General features: G+C 46.2%; 1 protein-coding gene across 3 annotated transcripts in view; it reads left to right on the top strand.

The window, feature by feature from the left end:
- Window positions 1–21,557: 21,557 nt before the first annotated feature.
- Window positions 21,558–22,723, top strand: part of PARD3B (par-3 family cell polarity regulator beta) — a 426,548-nt gene continuing 425,382 nt past the window's right edge. The window contains exon 1 of one of the 3 annotated variants that reach the window (XM_063341445.1): window positions 21,558–21,870. In XM_063341445.1, coding sequence (XP_063197515.1) covers window positions 21,751–21,870 — 120 coding nt within the window. In that variant the 5' untranslated portion in view covers window positions 21,558–21,750. The remainder of the gene's footprint in view (window positions 21,871–22,723) is intronic. The other 2 variants (XM_063341446.1, XM_063341444.1) reach the window with 2 other exon arrangements.

Consider the following 22,723-nt stretch of genomic DNA (forward strand, 5'->3'; position numbering starts at 1 on the left):
AAAGAAAACACGAATGCAAAGTTATACCACAGCTGCCATTTGCCAAGTGATTCCACCTTATCCTTGGGAATAGCAGGTGTCCTAGACACGCCGAGTCCCTAGCAGGAGGGGACGCCCAGCGTTTTGCTTTGTAATTGTTGGCAGAAATGTCTGTGGGGTCACTCAGCTGCTAGAATATTAAAGCCTATGAAAGCAGGATGTGGGAACTGCAAACCTCCTAGAAGAATGTACACCCTGCACATGAGAGGGAACAGATGTGTTCTCGGGAGGTGGGTGTCACTCTTGCTTGTGCTACTCACTTCTCTGACGTTTCCTCTGTTTACTGTCTACCTTTTTCTCCTGATTTCACTTTCAAAGCTGCTTGTGTACTTTAGCATGTGGTTGCCTTTCTGGCTATATTCTCTTTTCAGGAGGTGTTCAGAGTGAAGGTTTAAGTGAAAACACCCCTGTGTTTGGCTTAACACCTGACATAGTCTGGGTTACTTCAGGTTTGAAAGTGATATTTGCAAAATTGCACAAATCACTTTCTTATTGGAAATTGTCCCCTGCAATTGCATTTCACTCAAGGGATTCTATCCCAAGCCAGCTATTCTCCACTGAATTACATTATTCTAACACAAAACTTTGGATATTAAATTAACCGTCTCTTACCCAGGCAATTTAGAGGAGTAGGGATATGAGATCCTGGTGTGCATCTCGGGAAAAATGCTGTAGCGTTTCCCCTCTCACTAGGTGCAGCTGTTCTGGGGTTTTCTGGGCTGACTGCACTGATCTCCCTGGGCTTGTTCTGCAACAAGTCTCTTTTGCTTTTCCCACTGAAATCATGCTTTTGTGATCATTTCTGTGGCAATCACTGTCTACGATGGTAACCCCCATTCACTGTGCATCAGCATAGTCTCTGAATAAAGAGAATAACATTTTGTTACGGAGTAGGACTTGATCCTGCATTTCCTTCCTTGCAACTAGGTCACAGGGTGCTTTGCATGGATGCACTGGGAAGCACCAAGCTCCATCAGTCTTGAGCATCACTTTCCTGGACTGCGGGTAGCGGCACAGTGGGAAAAGCTGCACCCAAGCATTGCTACATCCTCTTTTTGTTTGTGAGCATGGGCAAACCCAACCGATACAGCTATATCAGTCAAAGTCTTACATCTTACACTCAAGACAGACAGAAGGGTTGGTTCCTGCGCTCAGCCCCTTAGGACAAGCCTGTAAGTACATAGGCTTATGATACCCAGCTTTTACTGTGAGAGAGAAAGGCCAGCGTTGGGCTGAGTGTGCATGCACTGGAGTTTGGCATGTCTGAGCTTCACACCTCTAGATAATAACCGGCTTCAGGACCTTTGCAGCAACTCCGGTCTGCTCCAGGTCTGTGATAATAAGCTGCCCCCTTACTCTGAGCAATAGAGTGATTGAGTCCCCATTTAAAAACTGTATTGATTTTGATGGGAGTTTTGATAGAGTATGGGTGTCGAAGGACTGCCAGATTTGGCTGTTAATCTCCAGGATTGCTTCTTTCTGCTTGGCTGAGCATATGCCTCATGTTTGCTGTCCCCGGTGTGAAGGATTTAGGAACTGTCGATATCTCTGTTGATATATGAAGCACTAAACAGAGTGGGAGCATGATGCACATTTGGGTCACTCCTGCTGAGGCCTGGCATTTATACAGGGGTAATATAACAAGTCCCCACCTTCTGCTGTCCCCCTGTAAGAGCCTATTGCCCCAGGAATACAAGTTGTGAAACTTTTTGGGTGACGACTACTCTGTTGCCAGTGCTGCAGCTCCACACTCAAAGAGAAGCTGAGATACAGGGTGGTTTCAGTTAATAAATTTCATCTCCTGCCTTTGCTGTGTGGGGTGGTCCCCCTGCAAGTCCAGCTGTCGCTGACCTGGCACCTGTCTTAGAGGTGCTCTGCAGAGCAGTGGCTGCTTGAGCCCAGATGAGGTAGGCAGCAGCAACGGGGGTCTGAATTTCAGAGGCACTGAGACCCCACCGCTGCAATCAGTGCTACTGGAGTGCTCCCCGCTCCTGAAAGCTAACCCCTGTATATTGCAAGACAGGGCAAGATGCACAGGAAGGTTCTTTGGAGACTGTGTTTCATGTGTCCACCTTCATAAATTTGCCGTAGATGCCCTATTGCAGTGTGAAAGAGTCACTTCTGCAAATGCTCTGCTGCTTAGACTGCAATGGCTTCTGTTAGATGTCTGTAAAGACGGCAAAATGTTGTGGCTGAGCTAACAGGTTCATCAACGTATGTGGCAAACAAGACTTTTAGAGGGGCTGATTCCTTTTTATTTATTTATTTATTAGGTAAAGCCTGGCATTTTTTTGTCACAACCTTAGCTGACAAAGCATTTTCTGGTCACGTTGCCTCAAGACAGCACAGAAGATTAATGTTTGGAATATGCTAAGCTCTTGAAAAAATGTAAAGATAATATCAGAAAAGTAATTCAACATGTCCCTGAAGCTCTTAACCACAAGTGATGACATTCTAATCTTTGGGGAAATGCAGGACAAGCGCTGTCAGCCTTTCAGAGTGGTCTGTGTCGCAGTGCAGAGGGTGCAGAACCAAGGCTGAATTTGGAGGAGGATCGCTGTGCTCCCATGGAGCTCTCCAGAAAGCAGAAAATCCATCAGTGCACCAAAGAAAGTTCTTCTTTTGACTAAGCCTGTGGGTGTCAGCTGGGTGCGGGATGCATACCTAGCTGTTCCTCAGAAGTTTCAGTGTCACCTTAGGGCATAGGCACCCCGTTCCCACATGGGCATGTGAGCAGTCTTTTTTGCTCGTGGACTGCTTCCTTTGTTGGCTCTGAGGGAGCCTGGAAGCATGTCCCACAGACAGAAGCAGAGAGAGGAGCTGAATTTGTATGAATGTTAATTTTGCTGGGCTCACGCTTAGGTGCTCTACTCTCGTTTGTATGCAAACACGCAGGAAACGAACATGTGTAAACGCAGTTCATCTGGCAAGGTGGGAGCACAGGCACAGTCAGTCGCAACCCGTACCACGGGTGGCTACCAGCTGGCACAGTGGGCCATGGCTCACCCTCTGCTGCAGTTTGCCGCATGGCCATGGCCAGAGAGACCGCACAGACAGCACTGAGGTCAGAAACGCCTGGTTTTCTGAGGCAGCCTGCTTTTCCTTTCTTTCAAACTGGAGTGTGCTATGGAGGGGAAACAGAGTTGCAACGATTTGCTTCAAAGTCAAGAAAAAAAGAAACAAAGCTGCAGATTTTTATTACAGCGGAGCAGTTTCTGATGTCCTTACTGAGGCAAAGGAGAACTTGGCTAGAGCAAAGTCCGTAGGAAGAGCAGGCCTGGGACCTGTGCTGCTTAGAGTTGGGGCAGGAGAGCTAAGCAAGGCCAGGAGAGCAGAGGTGGAAGGGTCCTTGCTCACAGGAGTGGTGTCCTTTATAGATGCAGCCCTTCTGGGAGCTGCTAGTTCTACACAAGGCTGGTGGAAACGGGGTGACTGGTTTTGCTTCGTTTCTGACAAACTGAGCTTTATTTGCATTACAGTGAAAGAGAAGTGACTCTCATTTGTTGACATTTGCTCTAGGAGCAAAGCTGAAGAAGGATGAGAAGGGCCATGTAGCTTGGCACAGGTTGACTCCAACTGTTGTCAGAGAGGAGGCAGATGCAAGTGCAGAGCTGCTGGTGTTCCCTTACACTGCTCCACAGCAAAGCCGTTAGCTGTCACCTGGGCAAGCATAAATAGATTGGTTTATTTATAAAACTCTGCTTACTATAGTAACTCATTATTTCTTCTGACTTTCTTGGCATGATTACTGTCTTGAAACAAATACATAAGTTGGGAAAAAAGGAAAGAAGGAAGGAAGGAAGGAAGGAAGGAAGGAAGGAAGGAAGGAAGGAAGGAAGGAAGGAAGGAAGGAAGGAAGGAAGGAAGGAAGCCCCCAGCCAAGCACAAGAATGCTGCAACTCTGAAGTTGAGCGAGATGATCCTGAGAAACTGGAAATGTCTTAAAATGCAAATTTAAAAAAGGAAATACCTCCTTTTGGCCTCTGAGCCTTTACAGCACAGTGAAAACATGTGACTTAAGAATTGTCTGGCTCTAATACTTGCGGTTCTTGCTTGCTTATTTCTTTAATAAAAACTGGAATGTTTGTGTGTAAGTTGACTCCATCTGCTGGGCTTTATGCATGGTATTAAGTATCATGAGATTCAGTTTTGCCCATTCGCAGTTTCATCTTAAGTTGAGCTTGCCAGCCAACAAGGGAGAACTTTACATTAGCTGTGAGGTTAGGACCATAAAACTGTGACTAACTCAAGGAAAGAAAGTAACCTGACAAAATTTCAAATATACCCACTGGATCGGGAATACTATATACCATCAATCGCAAAAGAATACTTAATTTTCAAAGCTATCCCTGCGGTTTCATAAGCTTTTGCCTCTACCAGAAATGCAAGAAGTAATAAAAGAAGACATGGTTCTAAATGCTATAATGGATCCAAAGGGAGCACAGATGGGGCAGATGATTACAGCACTGAACTCCCTGTTATGGAAATGGACGTATCTGAATAGAAATTTCCCTTCAAAACTTAACAATGAGGTTACAGCTCCTGAGACTGCATAGTGCTGACCAGTACTACTTTTCTGGCACAGTTTTCTTTAGTAACTTCGATAAAAAATATCAAATTGGTAGTAGTACCTTTCTTTAAGAGACTCCCTAGGCTCCAGGCCCCAAATTGTTCACAACCCATGTAGGTCAGGACAACTTTGTGGTTAAGCCCTTCTTCCCAAGGATCTCTTGAGAAGAGAGCATCCTATGAGGAGAAGTGCTAAGAAGTCTGTTAAAGCTGGTAGTGAACCAGCCATTAATCTGGAAATTCTTTATAAAAAGAGAGCAGCCTGATTTAAAATCTTCAAATGGATGGTTTTAAATTATTCAAAATATTGTATTAGAAATCCAGCTGAGTCAATTCAAATTTCAACAAAAAATTCAAAGGACCATAAATTATCTGACTGCCTCAAAAATCTTAACAACTGAAAAAACATGTTTCCCTGGAAAATTGTCAGATGAATTAGAAAAACTTAAACCACTTCCATAGCATCTTTCAATTGTTGTAGCAGACATTAAAAACCTGAAAAAATATTATAAGGAAGTTCTTTCTCTTTCACATTTTGCAGCGCCCAAAATATAAAATGTCTCTTTTTGTTCCTTTCATGTATTGCTTCCAAATCTCTAATAATTACATTCTGACTGTTTGTGTGCTTAATCACCGCTCATCAGCACCCTTTTTCTATGCAGTGTTACTAAAAATGTTTGTTTGCAGTTGCCCTTGTGCTCTGAACTGTGCCGTTTCTCATGCATAACTCCCTATGCAGGGAGACAGAGCATTAATACCCTGTTCAGGTAATTCAGAGAACACCGTGACACATTGGCATAATTAAATAATGTCATCAGTCTCTGAAGTGTACTCCCTATGGTGATGCACCGCATGAGAAACCTCCTAATACGACACCTACGGGTTTCTTACACAAAACTGACTTTACCATAATGTATTCCATTAGGAGAGCTGGAGTTTAATGGAGAAATCATTGTTTTATTTTATTTGTATTTCATGGGTAACGTGGTATGAAGCTTCTGCCCACTGGATCCTGTTACACAGTTTTCCAGCTCAGCTAAAGAGCTGTCTCTTCTATGTCTTTGCCACATAGATGCTAGACCACCATAGCCCAGCCTAGTCAGTGTAATGAGTTTAGGTGGTCTCTGACTACAATGCAGGTTTTGTATTGCAGAAGTTCTTCCCAGATGTCTTCTAAAGCCGCTACTGGTTTTAACAGCCGTTTTGAAGTGTGGGCATCCAAAGCATGACACAGTGTTCAAGTAATAGCATCCTCAAATATTAAATTGTACTTGTCTCTGATATGTCCATCCCATAGCTGTAACCCTAAGCATTTCTCCCATTACACCATTTTCTCCTCAGCCACCAGGCAACATGAGATCACAATTTTGAGGAACACGGCTGCAGTGTTGCACCTGCTCCAACAGCAGGTAATGGGCAATATGTACCACACTGGTAGTGACAAGGGCATCCATTGGCCTTGTCATATGGTCCAGAAAAACTTTGTCACAGCAGTTGAACACATTTGCAGTGGTGCTGTCTCAGAAAATCAGGGGGAAAACAGAGGAGAGAGCCAAGACAAAGGACCACTGCCCCAGGGTGTCATACACAGCTTGCCTCAGCAGTTTTTTTGCTGCTTTCTGACCTCCATGTGTCCTGCCTTTCCTGTTCTTGCTATGTTATACACAAGCTTTTGGTTTATAGAATCATAGAATCATAAATAGGTTGGAAAAGACCTTTAAGACCATCAAGTCTAACCATTAACCTGGCACTGCCAAGTCCACCGCTAAACCATGTCCCTAAGTGCCACATCTACGTGTCTTTTAAATACAATAGGGATGGTGACTCAACTACTTCCCCGGCCAGCCTGTTCCAATGCTTGACAGCTTTGGGTGAAGAAATTTTTCCTAATATCCAGTCTAAACTTCCCCTGGCACAGGTTGAGGCTGTTTCCTCTTGTCCTATTGCTTGTTACTTGGGAGAAGAGACTGACCCCCACCTGGCTACAACCTCCTTTCAGGCAGCTGCAGAGAGCGATAAGGTCTCCCCTCAGCCTTCTTTTCTCCAGGCTAAACACCCCCAGCTCCCTCAGCTGCTCCTCGTAAGTCTTGTGCTCCAGACCCTTTACCAGCTTCGTTGCTCTTTTTTGGACAGGCTCCAGCACCTCAATGTCTTTCTTGTAGTGAGGGGCCCAAAACTGAACACAGTATTCGAGGTTTCCTACCTTGTATCACCTCTTGCATTCAGGCTTGTTTTGTTTTACCCATTCCTCACTCTGATTCCTTGCCTCTCCTGTACTATTTATTTATCCATTTAACGCTGTTCTCATGATTATGGTATTTGGACACCAAGCAACTCAAATAAACTGTCTACTTCATTGGCTCAAACTGTCCTCATTTATGTTGGTTGCCTGGTAACAGCTGTTGTAACTGAAGTTGCAAAATTTTCAGTGAAAAATGAATCCCGTGCTCCCAAACAGCCTGAACTTGAATAAATCTGCAAACAGAGCTGGAATTTTCCATGCTTTGGGGCTCTCTCAAGCTGATTTCTCAGTGTCAGCTTGGAAAGTTCAAACAAAACCAAGTCAGCCTCTTTAAAGTCCTGTGGGGGGAACTGCAGAAAGTCCCACTTGTGTCTCTGCTGTCTTAACTCCCATCCTTGCTGCTCTCACATGAATGCAAATCATTACCTGAGCCCCGCAGCTGGCTGCAGGCTGCCTGAGAAGCTCGCTCTTGGCTGGAGGGTGTTCCTGACTCTGGAAATGGTAACAGAGGGTTTGTCTCTGTTTGTCTCCGCCAGTGGTCTCCACCCTGCAGAATTCAGTTTTGAAGCTAAAAGATGTTTCTAATTACAAATATTGCAGAGGCAGCCTGGGAGCTGGGAGGCTGCATGATTTTAGCTGTGCTGAGGAGAGGAGGCAGAGGGTGTTGGTGGCATGGTGCAGGTGGCATCGCTTCAGACCCAGCCTGCCCGTGGCCCAGGGCCCATCTCACACTTTGCCTTCATGAATAAGGAAATAAAACTGGGGGGCAGAGGGTTACAAAGGTAATTTGGCTGCTGGAAGAAGCAGGTTTGATTCAAAACCCGATGTGCAGAGACTCTTTGAGTAGCAGCAGGGCATTGCAATGATAATGGCAGCTCTTGGGCTTACCCTTCTCTGTCGGCTTCTACCAGCCCCTGCCCACTAGCGGTGCTGGGATGCCTTCCCTTGCAACTACTGCAAACACCATTAAAACTTCTCCCCAAATTATTCCTAGGTTCCACAGTACCTTGTGAAAGCCCTAATCCTGCTGCTAAGCAGGGAGGTGTTCAGCCCCTTGCCAAAGGCACCCAGATCTTGCAGGAACAGTCTGTCATGTGACCATAAAATTAACTTCAGGGCAAAAATTGTAACTGCTGCAGGAAACTGTGTGGAAACAGACGAAAAACGAACTGTTAACCTTATAATGAAAAATCCATACTACAGAAATCACAGAGAAAAAGTGAAAGATTTCATGGGCCAGTTCCAGTAAAAATAAGAAATTTCACACTTCGTTACATTAATTGAAAAGCATCTAAAGCCACCAATAACATTATTTCATCGTATTAATAATGATTATTCAGTGTTCAAAGTTATTTAATGACGAATCCAAATACAAACAAAATTAGTATGACCAGATCACAATCTATTATTAGAAATACGAATGAGCTGTTGAAACAGCAAGCAAAAGAAATCAGCATGTGTTTGTTTGTTTGTTTGCTTTTTTCCTTATGGAATTAGTGGGTGTATTTCATTCCCAAAGCCTAGCAGAGGGCAAAAAGAGCATTTTGCCATCCATTTAATAGGAGTTCTGGAGGGGTGAGAAGCTGTTCTTAATGCCAACATGAAAACTTTCCCTCCGTGTTTGTAAATATGTGCACAGATAACAGCAAAGGATGGTGTGTGTAGGTTTTAACTGCTGAGTTTTGCGGGGTAGTGCTCTCATCACAGGGAGAAATCGCTGAGATTTTCAAGCCTCAAGGATAAACCAAATTTAGCTACTTTGGGGAAGTGGCAGATATGCACTGGTGCTTCCCAGACTTCGGCCAGGGTAGCTGGCTTTGAGGTTTCTGAAAACCAGGCTCCTCCCATGTGAGATTAAAAAAGAGAAACTAAGCAGCATGATGTTAATGGATAACATTAAACAATATTTGCTTAAATTGCCATGTCCCTTAATTACTGCTTGATTGTAACAAAACTAAATCACGTGTAAGATTTTATTTTTGATCCTTATTGATCTCTGCAATGTGTGTAAACATGTTGGGGCAAAATAATTACAGCTGAAAAATATTATTTATTATTAAACAGTGTGCCTTATTTTAGATATCAATATCATGGCCTCTGGCATTAGCTTTGCATTGACTAGAACCATAAGGGTTGTTTTTTCTGTTTTTTAAACAGATCCAGCACTCAGTAAATACTTAATGTTGTCTAAATAGATACAATCTTGGATTATTTTCTGAAAATCCCTTTGATTTTGCATGTAGTTAATAAGAACATTACTTGCACTTTACCCACAAATTTCAGATTCCCCTTTCTTGTCCTGATTAAATGATAGCAAAGGTAAAAATTTGTTTGCCTCAAATGTAACATTTAATAGAATGGATGTTAGGTTTTCTTTGCGGAGGATTGTTGTTCTGTTTTCTTTTTTTTTTATCCCTCTCTTCCCAAGTGTCTGGTTTTGGTCCTTTACCTCCTCTGCTGCGTGACAGCGCTTGAGCTGGCTGCCTTAAGCCTTGCAGAAGCTGACTTACAAGGTTTGTCCCCTGCAGACACGTGGTGAGGCAGCAGCATGGGATCATCTGCAAAGGAAGTTTTAGAAGAGTCCATGGCAAACCCGGTTCCCGTTTGAAGCCAGTGACTTCAATAGGAAATTATTTTCTTCCCCAGTGAAGGAAAGATCAGCTTCAGGAACAAGGGGGAAAGCTGTCAGTAGAAGTATTTATGTCTTGGATCTATTTATTTACAGCTGTGGGATTATGTAGCTGGATGTATTAGGTACTTCCTAGTCCTACGGGTGCAGTAACTCAAGAAAGCGCTGAATGTGCAGCTACAGATAGATGTCAGGCTATGGACTGGTGCCCAATAGGTCAGAAAAGTGAACTGTTTATTTAGGTCCCAAATAGTCCTCAGGTACCTACCAGATATGGCTGACGTTTCTCCTCTTTTTTCCATCCCTGTGCTTCGCTGAAGCCAACCACACTTACTAATTAGGAGAAATATAGTATTGCTGCGCAGCCATCCAGTTAGTGAGGGGTTAATTTCTTATGTCAGGCTCAGAACCTTCAAAAATAGCATTCTTCCCGGCATGGCCAGGAGTCTGTGTTGCAGGTTTAAATCAAGCCCTGGGCATTGCACGTCTGTTAAGCACAGCATAACCCCTGACGATGGGAAATTACACAGTGTCCCTACGCCCCTCACATCTTCCAAAAAACAGAGGGCTGTTCAGGAATGTGGCTGGCTTGGGTGGCCTCTTCAGCGTTGTCTGTACTAGCTGCCAGCTCATGCTGAAAGGCCTGGGAGAGGGGGAGGTGGGGTTAGGGTGGATGGAACCGAGGAGAGGCCGAGTGTAAATTGTCGAGTAGATGAGAAAGTTTGTCTTGCCTGCTAGCTCTGTGCTCACCCGGGAGGAGTCAGAGCTGGGTTCCCAGCAGGCACTAGTGGCAGGGAGAAGCCACAGCAGTAAGTGGCAGGCAGAGGAAACTCAGGGCACAGCGCCAGGCACTCGGAGAGGAGCTGGAAAATCTTTTCCTGTTTGCTGTGCAGCCAAGCATAGGCGGCCTGAGTTTGTTGCTGTAGCTGGTGGAAAGCTGAGAAATCCCTTAGGAGGAAGGGTGTGATAAAATGACTGAGGGTTTTACACAAAGGCTGGCAAGGTGTGACCAGAAGGCATATATTAATGAGAGGGAAGTTGAATTCTCGTCTGTTCTACCTGTGAATCCCCACTGAAGTCAGTCTGGGAAGGCCTAAATGACAGGAATATCTGAAAAATGCTTGCAGTTTAGCTATTGTCAAAAAGCTCTAAGAAGAATTTGAGTGGCTGAGGAGTTATGCAGTCTGAATATATATCACCAGAGAAAAATCCCATTAGAAGTAGATGAAACTACAGGAAGGTGATAGCTGGACTACAGAATAAAACCCTATTCAAAGCCTGATGTAATGTATTTTTCCACTGCAGGGCAGGAATGAAACTTTGAGCTGTTCTTTAAAGACAGAAAGAACTCCGGCCCTCAGGGCTGCAGTAGGAAAGATAGTTAAAAAAAGATCATTAAAGAAAAATCCATCTTGAAGACTTTGATATCTATTGATGCAAGGTGCTATTTGTTCTCCTACTGAAGACAGATCTGAAAGACTCTGCAATTACTAATAAATCACTTGCAATATTGAGCAATTACGAACAATGTAATCATAAAACAGTGCAATAACTAAATAATTATACACTTGTTAGGAGAATAGGTTATTGGGTACCTTGGAAAGAAAGAGGAAGGAGGAGAGAATACAAAAGACAGGATATTGGATACCACACAAATAGCAACAAAACACACTTCGCAGCCAGAATGATGAGTAGTTGCACATGCTCGGGGCCAAATCCCAGCCCTAGAGAAAATCAAGCAAAAAATTTAATAGGAAAGTTGGTCTGTTATTCAAAACATTGCATATGAGGCTTGGAAAAGGCCTCTTCTGCCTACTGGCCAAGTTCCATCCAAAACCAGCCCTGAGAGCACCAACTGTCTCACTAGTACTTGTTTTATTACTCATCCTAATGATAATAGGTTGCCACCTCAAGTGGGGCCCCAGCTGAGGGTGAGGAGCTGAGAGGAGAGTACTGCACTGCAGTCGGAAAGGCATGTCCCTGCTGGTTACCGTGGCCCAGCTGGAGCCAGAGGAAGCAGATTCCCACACTTCAGAGGCAGCTCAAATCCCTGTTGATGCGTGGAGGCCACCCTTTCCATACCTGGTAGTGAAGGGATTGGGAGTGCTTGGGCTATAGGAATTGTGCACTGGGGTGAAAAAAAAAGGGGTCTGGGAGGAAAAACGGTGAATGGGAAGCTGAGGTTTCATCAGCAGAAACTGGTTATGGTGGTAGAGAGTGAAAACATTGCTGTTATTTAGATTTCCCCCTCAATGAATTTGGGATTATTCCAGAAACATCTGGAGAAAGCATCTGCATAAATGAATTGCTCCTTGGAAGGAAAGGTGTGTATCAGTTACCACAAGTCAGACCGATATGCCATTGGCTTGACTCACTGGTGTTCAGCCGTTGCCTTAGGTGTGAAAGCTGGAATACAGTCGAAAAGAATGAAGGTTTTGAAATACTGTTGGGAAATACTGTGAAGCGTTGTAGAAGCAGAAAGCACACTATGTACTCTATACACTAAAGAAAAATATCTGTTGTTGGGGAGACCAAGAAATCATAGCTGGAGGATTTTGGATATGTACAAGGATTAGGGACCATCTGGAAAAAGGATCATGTGAGGGAGCGTCCGTGGTAAAACATTAAAGGAAAGGCGGGGTGCTTAGCATGCCTGACCCAGATAGCTTTTTAGGCACCATCTACATAAGCAGAGTACAATTTATGGAGCAGTCTAGAGACTCTGACGTTTCTGCAAAGCACAGTGCCATTCCTGGAGCATCAAGCAATCCTTTTCCATGGCTGTGGCAAAATATGAGGGGAAGGCAAATGGGAGTAGACTGGGACTACTAGGTGAGCCCAGACTCCAGTAACCAAGGGTTTATGCACCCTTCCTCTTCCTGAACAAAGGAGAGGAGGGAGGGCTCTGCTCTAATCCTCCTTCTGGCATCCATTTTAAGTAAATCCTTTGTGGTCAAGGGAGGGGAACAGCCACTTATACACCCTCCTCCTTCAGCTGCTGAAGGTAATGCAGCTGGCAGCATGCACACAGCATCTCTTTCCACTCCTCCTCCCGCCGTGTTGCTAGAGAGATTGATTTGTGATCTCAGGGACTGAAATTTCCTCTCTCTTTGAGTTCCCCCCCACAGCTGCTCTGGCCTGGGAGCCCATAGCTTTTCCACATTTAGAGCAAATCCTTCAGCTTTGGTGAATGAATGGCTAAAAACTGCTAGCATCTGTAGCTCATATTATTGGACAGTATAAAATAGTCTGGAAGGAAGAAAGGGAGAAGGCAAAAGTAAACAGAAAACTGAGAATTGGTGAGAATCTTTTTAAAAACTGCACCTTCAGCTGTGATATAAATGGTCTTCTAATGGATTTCATACTAAAACAGACGTTTAAAAATCACATATATTAATTAAAATCATATATTTTGGCCAGGTTACAGCAAATAGATTGATGTTGCTATTAGTGGCCACAAACAATGGCTGCAAACAGAACAACTAATGAAACCCAAAGTAAAAGAAATGAGTGCTAAAAGCTAGAAGTAAACAGAATGTGGAAATGACATACTATCAAATAGAAACCAGTGGTGGCCCTTGAAAACTTGCTTTTTTCTTGCAGATAATCAAAGGCCATATTATGCCTTTAGGCACAGCTTTGAGCAAGGAGACATGAATAAATTGCATTGCTGCAGGAGTAGCCTTAGGGTGGGAAGAACAGAGAGTCAGTGTAACATCCCAGTTGCTCAGATCAGTCAGCAAATGTAGCACTCTGCTGTGCAGCAGCTGCAGGCCATCTTCAGGAGCTAGCAGTGCTCTCCTGAGGAAGGGTGACAGTGTCCAGCCTCATCAGCAGCAGGGCAAATCACTACTGCAAAGGTGTCACGTGGCATGACAGCATCCCATGGACATGGGTTCTAAAACATATTTAACACACAATGCTCTGTTTCAGAACTAATTTGACAGACCCCAGGATCTTAACCTCAATCTCCTCAGTCAGTGGTGTGGTAAAAGGGCAGGACCTTCATTTTCTTCTCTAGCTCAAGACGAGAATTCCTCATGTACAACTGCTAAAGATTTTTGTCCAAAAATGCCAGTGAGGGAAAAGTTAAGCCTGACTGATTTTCAGGGCAGCCTATCTGCTTCTGCATAACCGCAATTTACCATATACCCTGTTTGTACATTGAGCTACCTGGAGATGTGCAGGATCACCATGGAGAGGTGGCTCAGACCAAATCCCAGGTGATAGTGCACAGCTGACATTATCACAGAGTTAGTAAAGAAACCTCCAGTTCGTAGTTTAGCCTTACTATGGAGAATCAGGGAGAGCCCAGGGCTGAGCAGGCTCTCTACCATCTCACTGCCTGGTAACATTCACTAACACAAGACATCTCTTCCACAAACTGCTGTGTCTTTCCATGCTGTTGCAGAGCAGAAGGGCAACTTGTTTCCTTCCTGGATGTCCTGGGGAAATATCCTGCTACCCTGGCACGGATGCTGATGCTGGCCAAGGTTTGCCACAGATGGAATAGGAATGAAACTCTGACGAAGTGATAAATGGGACCTCAGTGTTGGTCATGGACCAACCAAAATCACCCTTCATACAAAATGACGTTGAGATTGGAGTGAAGCAGACTTTAGCAGTCAAAGTGAAAACAACAGTGAGTAAGATTTTTTTGAGATATGTGAACAGAAATAAAAATGAAATCTGGGATTATATCCACCTATGCTTTTAAGATAGCCTCAAAAGGCTTTTCTTTCTCTCTCTGTCTGTAAGTCCTAGTGATTGTATCACTAAGGTGTTTACATAACTTTGTGGCTGAGGACCGTTTTAAAGGAATTTTTAAACATGTAACTTTTACACATAAATCTCCCCCGGTGGCGGCTTTATTAGATTTCCCTTCCCCGCTGGATTTCTCTGAACATACCTTTGTTTTTTTTGAGGGACTAATTTCTGCACCTGCCAAACTTTTAAGAATGTTAATATCCTTTGGACCTATTTAGACGGAGCCATCTCCTGCCCACACTGTAAACAGAGCTAGCTATCAACAGCTCTCATGCCTAATTAACAGTAAACAAATCATTATCCGATTGTGAGCAAAACATTCCTTTCCACACTGCAGGGTGGGGCTTGGCCCTCAGTGTTCAGCTCTTGTGCACTCAGCCTTTTCTTTCGTGGGCATGCTTATATTGACAGGTATACATGGGATCATAGAATCATAGACTGGTTAGTGTTGGAAGGGACCTTAAAGATCATCTAGTTCCAACCCCCTGGCCATGGGCAGGGACACCTCCCACTAGACCAGGCTGCTCAAAGCCCCATCCAGCCTGGCCTTGAACACTTCCAGGGATGGGGCATCCACAACTTCCCTGGGCAACCTGTTCCAGTGCCTCACCACCCTCACAGGAGAGAATTTCTTCCTAATATCTAATCCAAATCTCCCCTCTTTCACTTTAAAACCATTACCCCTCGTCCTATCACTACACTCCCTGATAAAGAGTCCCTCCCCATCTTTCCTGTAGGCCCCCTTTAGGTACTGGAAGGCTGCAATAAGGTCTTCCTGGAGCCTTCTCTTCTCCAGGCTGAACAACCCCAACTTTCTCTGCCTGTCCTCATGGCATAGGTGCTCCAGCCCTCTGATCAATTTCGCGGTCCTCCGCTGGACTCATTCCAACAGGTCCATGGCCTTCTTGTGCTGAGGACTCCAGAGCTGCACGCGATACTCCAGAACGTGATGCCCATAGAACCTGGAAGGATGCAGAGATTGTTACTGCAGAGCTTGTTACAGCCCTCCTGGCTGCCCCAGATGACGAAGGGGCTCTGCCAGCCCTCCCTTACCATTCCTGGAATGGCAGCCAGGAGAAGGGACCCTTTCTCATCTGAAGAGGGAAGGAGAGACGTGATTCTACCTAGACTAACTGAAACTGGATTTCTTCCATCTGGTTCCACGCTTTTATTTTGATATCACAAGGATATAGAACTGGCTATTCAAGCACACTCTTCTTTCAGGTCCTTATAGAACATAGATATTAAAAAAATTTCTTTGTTGAGCTAAATCAATATAGTTATATGAGCAGAAAGAAGATCCAGGGTGAACTAACGATGACATCATGAATGGAAACTGAGAATTATCTTGCTTTGCAAGTCTATGTCACAATTCCTTTACTTATTATTTCAACTTTAAATTAGGTTCAAATTAAACTTTTGCAAGAATCTGATTTTATATAGATTGTAAACAGGTTTTTTTATATTGTATTTTTTAAAATTCTACTGCAGTTCCCAAGAATGTTTGTTAGTTTGCTTTCCCTTTATTCACCAACATTGTACCACTGAGACTTGGCAGTGAAAGTGGTTTTATTGATTTTCATTATCCAAGCTGGGAGAAATGCAAAATATAAACAGCAGGAATTATGACCTTTTTTGCCTTTAGTAATTGAAGGGTTTGCTGGTAACAACATTCAGTAAGTAGCAAACAAATATATTTTACTGTGTTAACAGGAAAAGTTTGAAAATCACAAATCAGACCTCCAGGGATTATGAGACTGATTTAAATTATGAAGTTTTTTATTTTCTTTTCATCTGGTTCAACTTTTATCCCCAAATCTATTCCAGTCTGAAGCCCAGGAACAAAACATACCTGTAATAATAACCTCTTAATGCTCTTTTAGGACTTTAGAGTTCAGGACTTACCTGAACTCAAATTGACTGTATTCCTTTTACATGGTTTACTAATGGTAGAAAAGAGGCTGAACCAATGGTGTTCTAAGAGCATCTTCTTTGGCAGCCCTGGCTACTGATGTCAAATAGTTAAATGCCTACTGGGTGATAGTGTAGGAAAGAGGCACTGCTCAGAGCCAAAAATTAAAGGTCAAAACTTGTGTTGTCTTGTTAGCAGTAAAACTAGGAAAAATTCCTTTGTGTTTTTAGGCAAGTTGCTTAACCAATCCATGTCTGCTGGCACAATACTTGCGAATTTTTACTGACATTTGCTGACTGTTTTGGGATCTTTAGATAAAGCCTCATAGATATAAAAGAAAAGTACTGATCATTGCAATTTCCAGTTATAACAGAGAGACTGTAAGAGCCATTCAACTTAGAAAAATATGAATTCAGAAGTCTTAAATTCTAGTCCTCTGGCTGACGCTGTGCTAATGCAGTACCACTGTGGGAAAGGCTGGGAGGGAGGGCAGGGATGCTAGTGGGGCTGCAGTGCTGGTACGGTGTCTGTACAGCAGGAGACTCCCAGCAGTACCAATGTCTCCTGGGTAAGGCACGGCGATGTAACCACGTTGCTGTCCCGCGAAACAGCGCAGATGCAATGGAAGCCCTACCCTTTTACACAGAGGGCTGATCTAGCACAAGTGATGATGGTGGTGTAAAGTGAACTTATCCCTGGTCAGCACCTCATATTGTGGCTGTAGGGTTCGTCCGTTTTGGTGCTCAGGAGCTTGGGAACTGAGTGGATGGTCCTGACAGCCCACAGCCTGTGTGGAGAGGAGCCCGCGGGGACACCAGACACGTCTGTTGTAGTGCAAAGCGACATGAAAAGTGCAATACATTAGCTAAGGCAGTTGTTTGGGCAAACAACTTATTGCGGTTTATGAAAGTGGAGGTCTTGTCCATTCCCCTTCCTGCTCCAGATGCATGGCCCTGCCCTCACCCTCCAGCCTCCTCTGGGATGTGTCAGACCCTTCCCTGAGAGGCCTTAGCTTGCCAAGAAAGCAGAAAACAATCCTTTGCTTTTTTCTGGATTAGTTTTCTACCAGACTGATGAGCCGAAATGGCTCATGGAGATATCCAAGAAACACCAGGTGGGAAAGGGCAATGGGAGGGGATGAAGAAAACAGCAGTGACAATGAGCTGTTAAATCTACTCATCCCCTCTCATGAAATTGATACATGAATGTTATGAATATTATCTCACGGATATGGATACGTATCTGTGTCTGAAACTCGTATAACTAGGCTGCCTGCCAAGCACTGTAAGCTGGTAGAAACCAAAAGAAAAAGGCTGCTGTCTTGCTGTGCCATGCTGTCCCTTGGGCCAGCACAGGTTTTAAACCCTATTAAGGAACTGAGTTCTGATTTCTCCTGATTTTCTGGTTTCTGCAGAACTGATTTGGCTGAAAGCTAATCTGGCAAAAAAATTAATTTCTACAGCATCTCATTGCACAGACCCACAACGGTGCGCGCTGGCACACGAAAAGGAATGGATGGGAACAAACAGCTGGGGCAGGGAGGGAGCAGCAGTCCTCCTCTGGGGGGCAAAACCAGTTTATGCTGCTTACAGCATTAGCTGATAATCTCCTTAGAATGAAATATGGTTTAGATTTCCATAAAAGAACCAAGCAGGCAGCCCTTCTTCAATGCACAACAGTATAGTAAAAACAAGACCTCATTATAAGTCATTTTTAAAAGTTGTATTTTACTCTAAGTAAGTAAGTTAAAAGTGGGCATAAGGATGACATTGATGACCCAGTTCTTAGTTTTGTGTGCCCAACAAGAAGAGGTGTATGTGACTCGGCAGCTGCTTTGGGGTTTGGAAGTCTTCAGCTCCAAAGGTATTTTTTTTCCAGGAAAGTATTTTTTTTTGGTCATACTTCCTGATGATCCTGTGCAGGAGAAAATAATGTAGAGATCTGATAAATAAAAATTACCTTCAGCTCTCTTTCACCCTATTGCAACTCAGGCTGTAGTTTCTTAAGAAGAAGATTTTTTTATGGGAATTCCAGCTCAGCACTCCTGGTCCTCCCTCCCATACTTGGCTTCTCAGCCATGCCAATATGCCAGCTTTTCTTGCCACACTGCTCGCTGCCTTGGAGGAACTTACTTTTGGAAAAAAGTGCTGCGTCCTTCTTGCTCCCCACATCAAGAAGAAAAATATCATGGCCAGTTGTCTGGTAAAGCAAGGGGTTTCTTTTCAGAAAGTTGTGCAGACTGAAGTCGCATAGATAGTTACAGGTAAAACCTTGATACGTAGGTGTTAATTGTTACCAGCTGGCTTCAAAGACTTTCAGACTGTTTCAGTGTAAACAAACATGTAGTGCACCCAGAACACAATATTGTCTCATTTGCAACACCATACATAACGTTCAAACAAACACTAGCAGACAGTAAACACACTGGTGATTCCTCTGCAACCTTTCCTCCCTCCCCCTTGTTCATGTGTGATAATTAAATACAGTCTCAGTTTCTGTAAGATACTTAGCAAGCCCATTTAAAGAAAAGCTTTTCTTTTCTTCATTTCTCAAATAACTTCTAGGTCCTTATAGTGTAACCATGGGCAGTTTGGAACCTGTTGCTTATGCTTCAGGTATGGAGTTGTTGCCAAAATGGTTTAAATTTTTTCCAGATGTATCAGTTGGTCTAACACAAGACACTGTCTCTGTCAACAAGCTCCATCCAACCCCAGTTACAGCGCATATCACGTTTTCAGAATCTGAGAAAAAAAACCCCAACAATAAACCCCCTTGTTTTTTCCTGAATGTGTCAGACCTTGCTCATAAACAGAGCGAGAGGGGGAAAGGGTGGGAGAAACAGAGAGCAAGAGAAGCCTTTATGTTCACAGTCAATTATTAACCTAAAACCCCCTGTGCTCTGTAGCCTAAGCCATATAAGCACAGGGACTGGGGCTTCCCAACGGCATGTCAGCAGCTGAGATAGAGGAGTGCCTTGAATTCCCCTGCCTCCTGCTCCCACTGACTCAGCTCTGAGGCTGCTACATGGGACTGCTCCCCCTTGTCATTTTTCAAGAGCAAAGAAAGGCGTGAGGAGCTGTTGCCTCCCTGATTCAGGTACCCCTGCTGCTCTCTCCTTACAAACTCAGCTTACGGAATCGCTAGGAGTTATACCAAGACTTCCCTTTTTGCCCTCCTCGATTATTTTTCATGTGAATCATTTCCGTAGCCTAGCTGATCTGCTGGTCCCTCCAGCAGTTGGGAGGAATAATGATTTTGCGTGATGAATACTTTATGGTGGTGCTGACCCACGAGAAACCAGGGCACTACCTGCCCTGGGAGTGTTTCTGGCGTGCTACCTGTGCTACCTTACCCACGGCGTTTCCTGAAGAAACAGAATATTCCTGTTCCTTTGCATTGCTGCTTTGCTCTGGAGGGGAAATAAAATCATTTTTTTCTGTTTCAAAGCACATGGGATGCACATTTGTGCACTTGCACATGCACACACATGCACATGCCCAGGGAAAGCAGTTCTAAATATGGTTTAATAGATTATTTTCCTGTGACTTGCTCTGAAATGCTGCAGGCTGGTGGCAGACATGTCCGGATTTGGAAAGGAAAGGAGGAATTGTTTACTATTTCAGCAGTTCCACGCTCTGCCTGTGCCTGCTCCTAAGGAACCAGCATAAACTTTCCACTTGCTGGAGTTTATGTGGCTCTATCCCCATCTCATCCCCAAACTTCAGCATTCACTTTAACTTCCAGCTTGGGCTGTTTTGGCACGCTTCTACAGCAACTGCTCTGGTACTGTCATTTGGTTATGTTATACAGCACAGGGTGTGGACTGCCTTTTTGAATGCTAATCTGAGTTGGTGGGGCATCTATTTTTACTGCAGCAATAGTCCCCTTGTTCTGTATGATGTCATAAGGTGGTTTAGAGGTATTTTTATATTGCCTTTTCTTTGCTTTGTGGTGATTTTCAGTTGTACGCACCTCTGTGTGTAGATTGGTCTGTTAAGATTGTAATGGTATCAGGCTGTCTCATTTATTTGCACTATGCTGTATGTGGCCTGGTGGTAGGGGGCACTACTTGCTATCACCTTGTGGGGCAAAATGTGCTTTGCAGAGTAGCGGGTGTTTGGAGAGTGCTGCAGAGCCTGACATCCCATCCAGCAGGTTGTGCGGCTTTGCCATACCACAAGTTGAAGGGAGTGGGCTGTAGCTGTATTGGGCTTTCTGTGTGTGCTGCTGTATGGTGCAGAGTAGATATGGTGCTTGGGAGTGCCTGCAAATTGCTGTGTGGTGTGGCAAAGTGTATGTGACATCATGTCACTGTCTCGGTAGGTCACGGGTGGGCAGCGCATTGCTGTGCACATGGGTATGTTTCACCGCTTGGCAGGGCAAGGGCTGTGCTGTGGCCCTGGTCATCCCACCGTGCTGCAGGTTTCTGTGCGTTGCTTCTGCTGAGCTGTATCTTGTGTGGCAAAGGGCCTGCTCCGTGTGTGCGTGCCCTGTGCCCACAGCGAGACAACCCCGCGCTGTGGGGAGGGACTCTTCATCAGGGAGTGGAGTGATAGGACAAGGGATAATGGTTTCAAACTGAAAGAGCGTAGATTTAGATCGGATGTTAGGAAGAAATTCTTTACTGTGAGGCTGGTGAGGCACTGGAATAGGTTGTCCAGAGAAGCTGTGGATGCCCCATCCCTGGGAGTGTTCAAGGCCAGGCTGGACGGGGCTTTGAGCAGCCTGGTCTAGTGGGAGGTGTCCCTGCCCAGGGCAGGGGGTTGGAACTAGGTGATCTTTAAGGTCCCTTCCAACTCTAACCAGTCTATGATTCTATGGTTCTATGTGCAGGAGCACCGCTGCACTGGCAGGGAGGGCTGTTAGGCCTGTTAGGGCACGCCAGAGTGTCATTCCCTCGCAGAGCCACGCGTTACAGCATGATGCCCCCGTAACGGGCTCTCACAAGTCAGCATTTCACGCGAGGACTGGGCAGAGTGCAGCTGCGTGGGTGCTGCTGCGTGGGTGCAGTCTGTGTGCCCAGCTCTGCACGGCGCGGGGGGTGCGGCGGGCACCCCTCCACTGCCTGCGCAGGGAGGCCGGAGAACTGCCCCGCTTCGCACGCCGTGGGCCAGGCGGAACAGCGTGCCCCGCGGCGGGCTGACCCACGGGGCGCCGCGGCCCCTTTAAGCCCGGCGCGGCACGGCCTGCCCTGCCCTGCTCTGCTGTGCCCCGGCTGAGCGGCACCGCCGCCCCCGGCCTCGCCGTCGCCGTACGGGGCCGCCCCGCCCGGCCCGGCCCGGCCCGCGCCTCCCCGGAGAGCCGGGCGGGGAGGGGCGGGCACAGCGGCCCGCCGCGGCGGAAGGAGGCCGCCGGCCGCGGCCTCGCTCCCGGCGCTGCCCGCGCGCGCTGAGGCGCAGCCCCCGGGGCTTCCGCGCGCACCTGCCGGCCCGCCCCCGCCGCGCTGCGGGGCTGGGGACAGGCACCTGCCGGCGCCGCCGGGGCCTCCCGCACCTGCTCCGCACCCCCGCGCACCCCCGGCCGGGCCGGGCAGGGCCGCGCGGCGGCGGCGGTCGCCGTTTCTCGGCGGGCAGGGTATGGCGGTCCGGTGAGATGAAAGTGACCGTGTGCTTCGGGCGGACGGGGATCGTGGTGCCCTGCAAGGACGGGCAGCTCCGCGTGCGGGACCTGACCCAGCAGGCCCTGCAGCGGTACCGCAAGGCCCAGGAGAAGGTGAGGGCGCGGGCACGCGCCTGCCTGCCCGGGGGGGCCGGGCCGGGGGCCGTTGTGCGGAGCCGGCCTGGGGGGCGAGGGGGGCCGGGACCGGGGGGACGGCCGGCCGGAGCGGGGGGGCGGACGGGTGACGGGCAAGGGGGCGGGTAACGGCCGGCGCGAGAGGGGCGGTGGGTAACGGCCGGCGCGAGGGGTGGCCTGGGGGAAGGCCCGGGGGTCGGTTAGCGGCCGGCGGCGCGGGGGGGGCGGGCTGGCCGGGCCCCGCGGCCGTGGTGCCCACGGGGCATGGTCGTGGTGGCGCCCGTCCCGCGTGAGCCCGTGTTGTGAATCCCCCCCCGCCAGATACTTTGTGTGAACAGCTGATGCTGGCGGGCTGGGAGCGTGTTCTGCTCAGTTAACGAGCTAGCAGGGCTTATTTTACATGTTTCAAGGTTTCTGACGTTATCGCCGTGCATGTTGACTAACAAACTTGATACAGACACAAACATAACTTAAGTTATTGCCATTAAAGCTTGTGTTTTCTGGCATCAGCTGCTCTGTGTGGTGCTATCTGCAGGGCTAGATGACTTCCTTTGCATGAAAGGAGCTTGAGTTTTTCTTAGGTTGTACCTAATTGAGCATAAAAATACTTTTTTCTTTTTCATCCAAGAGGCAGGTGCTGAAAGCTAATGGGATACTGTTTAATACTGATGAAAGGCCTCGTGTTGCAAATACTGCTTTTTGAAAGACATGCCAGTTACAAGCCCTGAATTAAGGGCTTGGAGAATTGTCCATCCTCCTAAGACATCTGAATAAAAAGTACAGCTAATGGCTTATGGGATCTATTTTGTGCCCTGTGCTGGCTTCTTCTATG

The sequence above is a fragment of the Chroicocephalus ridibundus genome, chromosome 7 (genome assembly GCF_963924245.1).
Source record: "Chroicocephalus ridibundus chromosome 7, bChrRid1.1, whole genome shotgun sequence".
Lineage (NCBI taxonomy): Eukaryota > Metazoa > Chordata > Aves > Charadriiformes > Laridae > Chroicocephalus > Chroicocephalus ridibundus.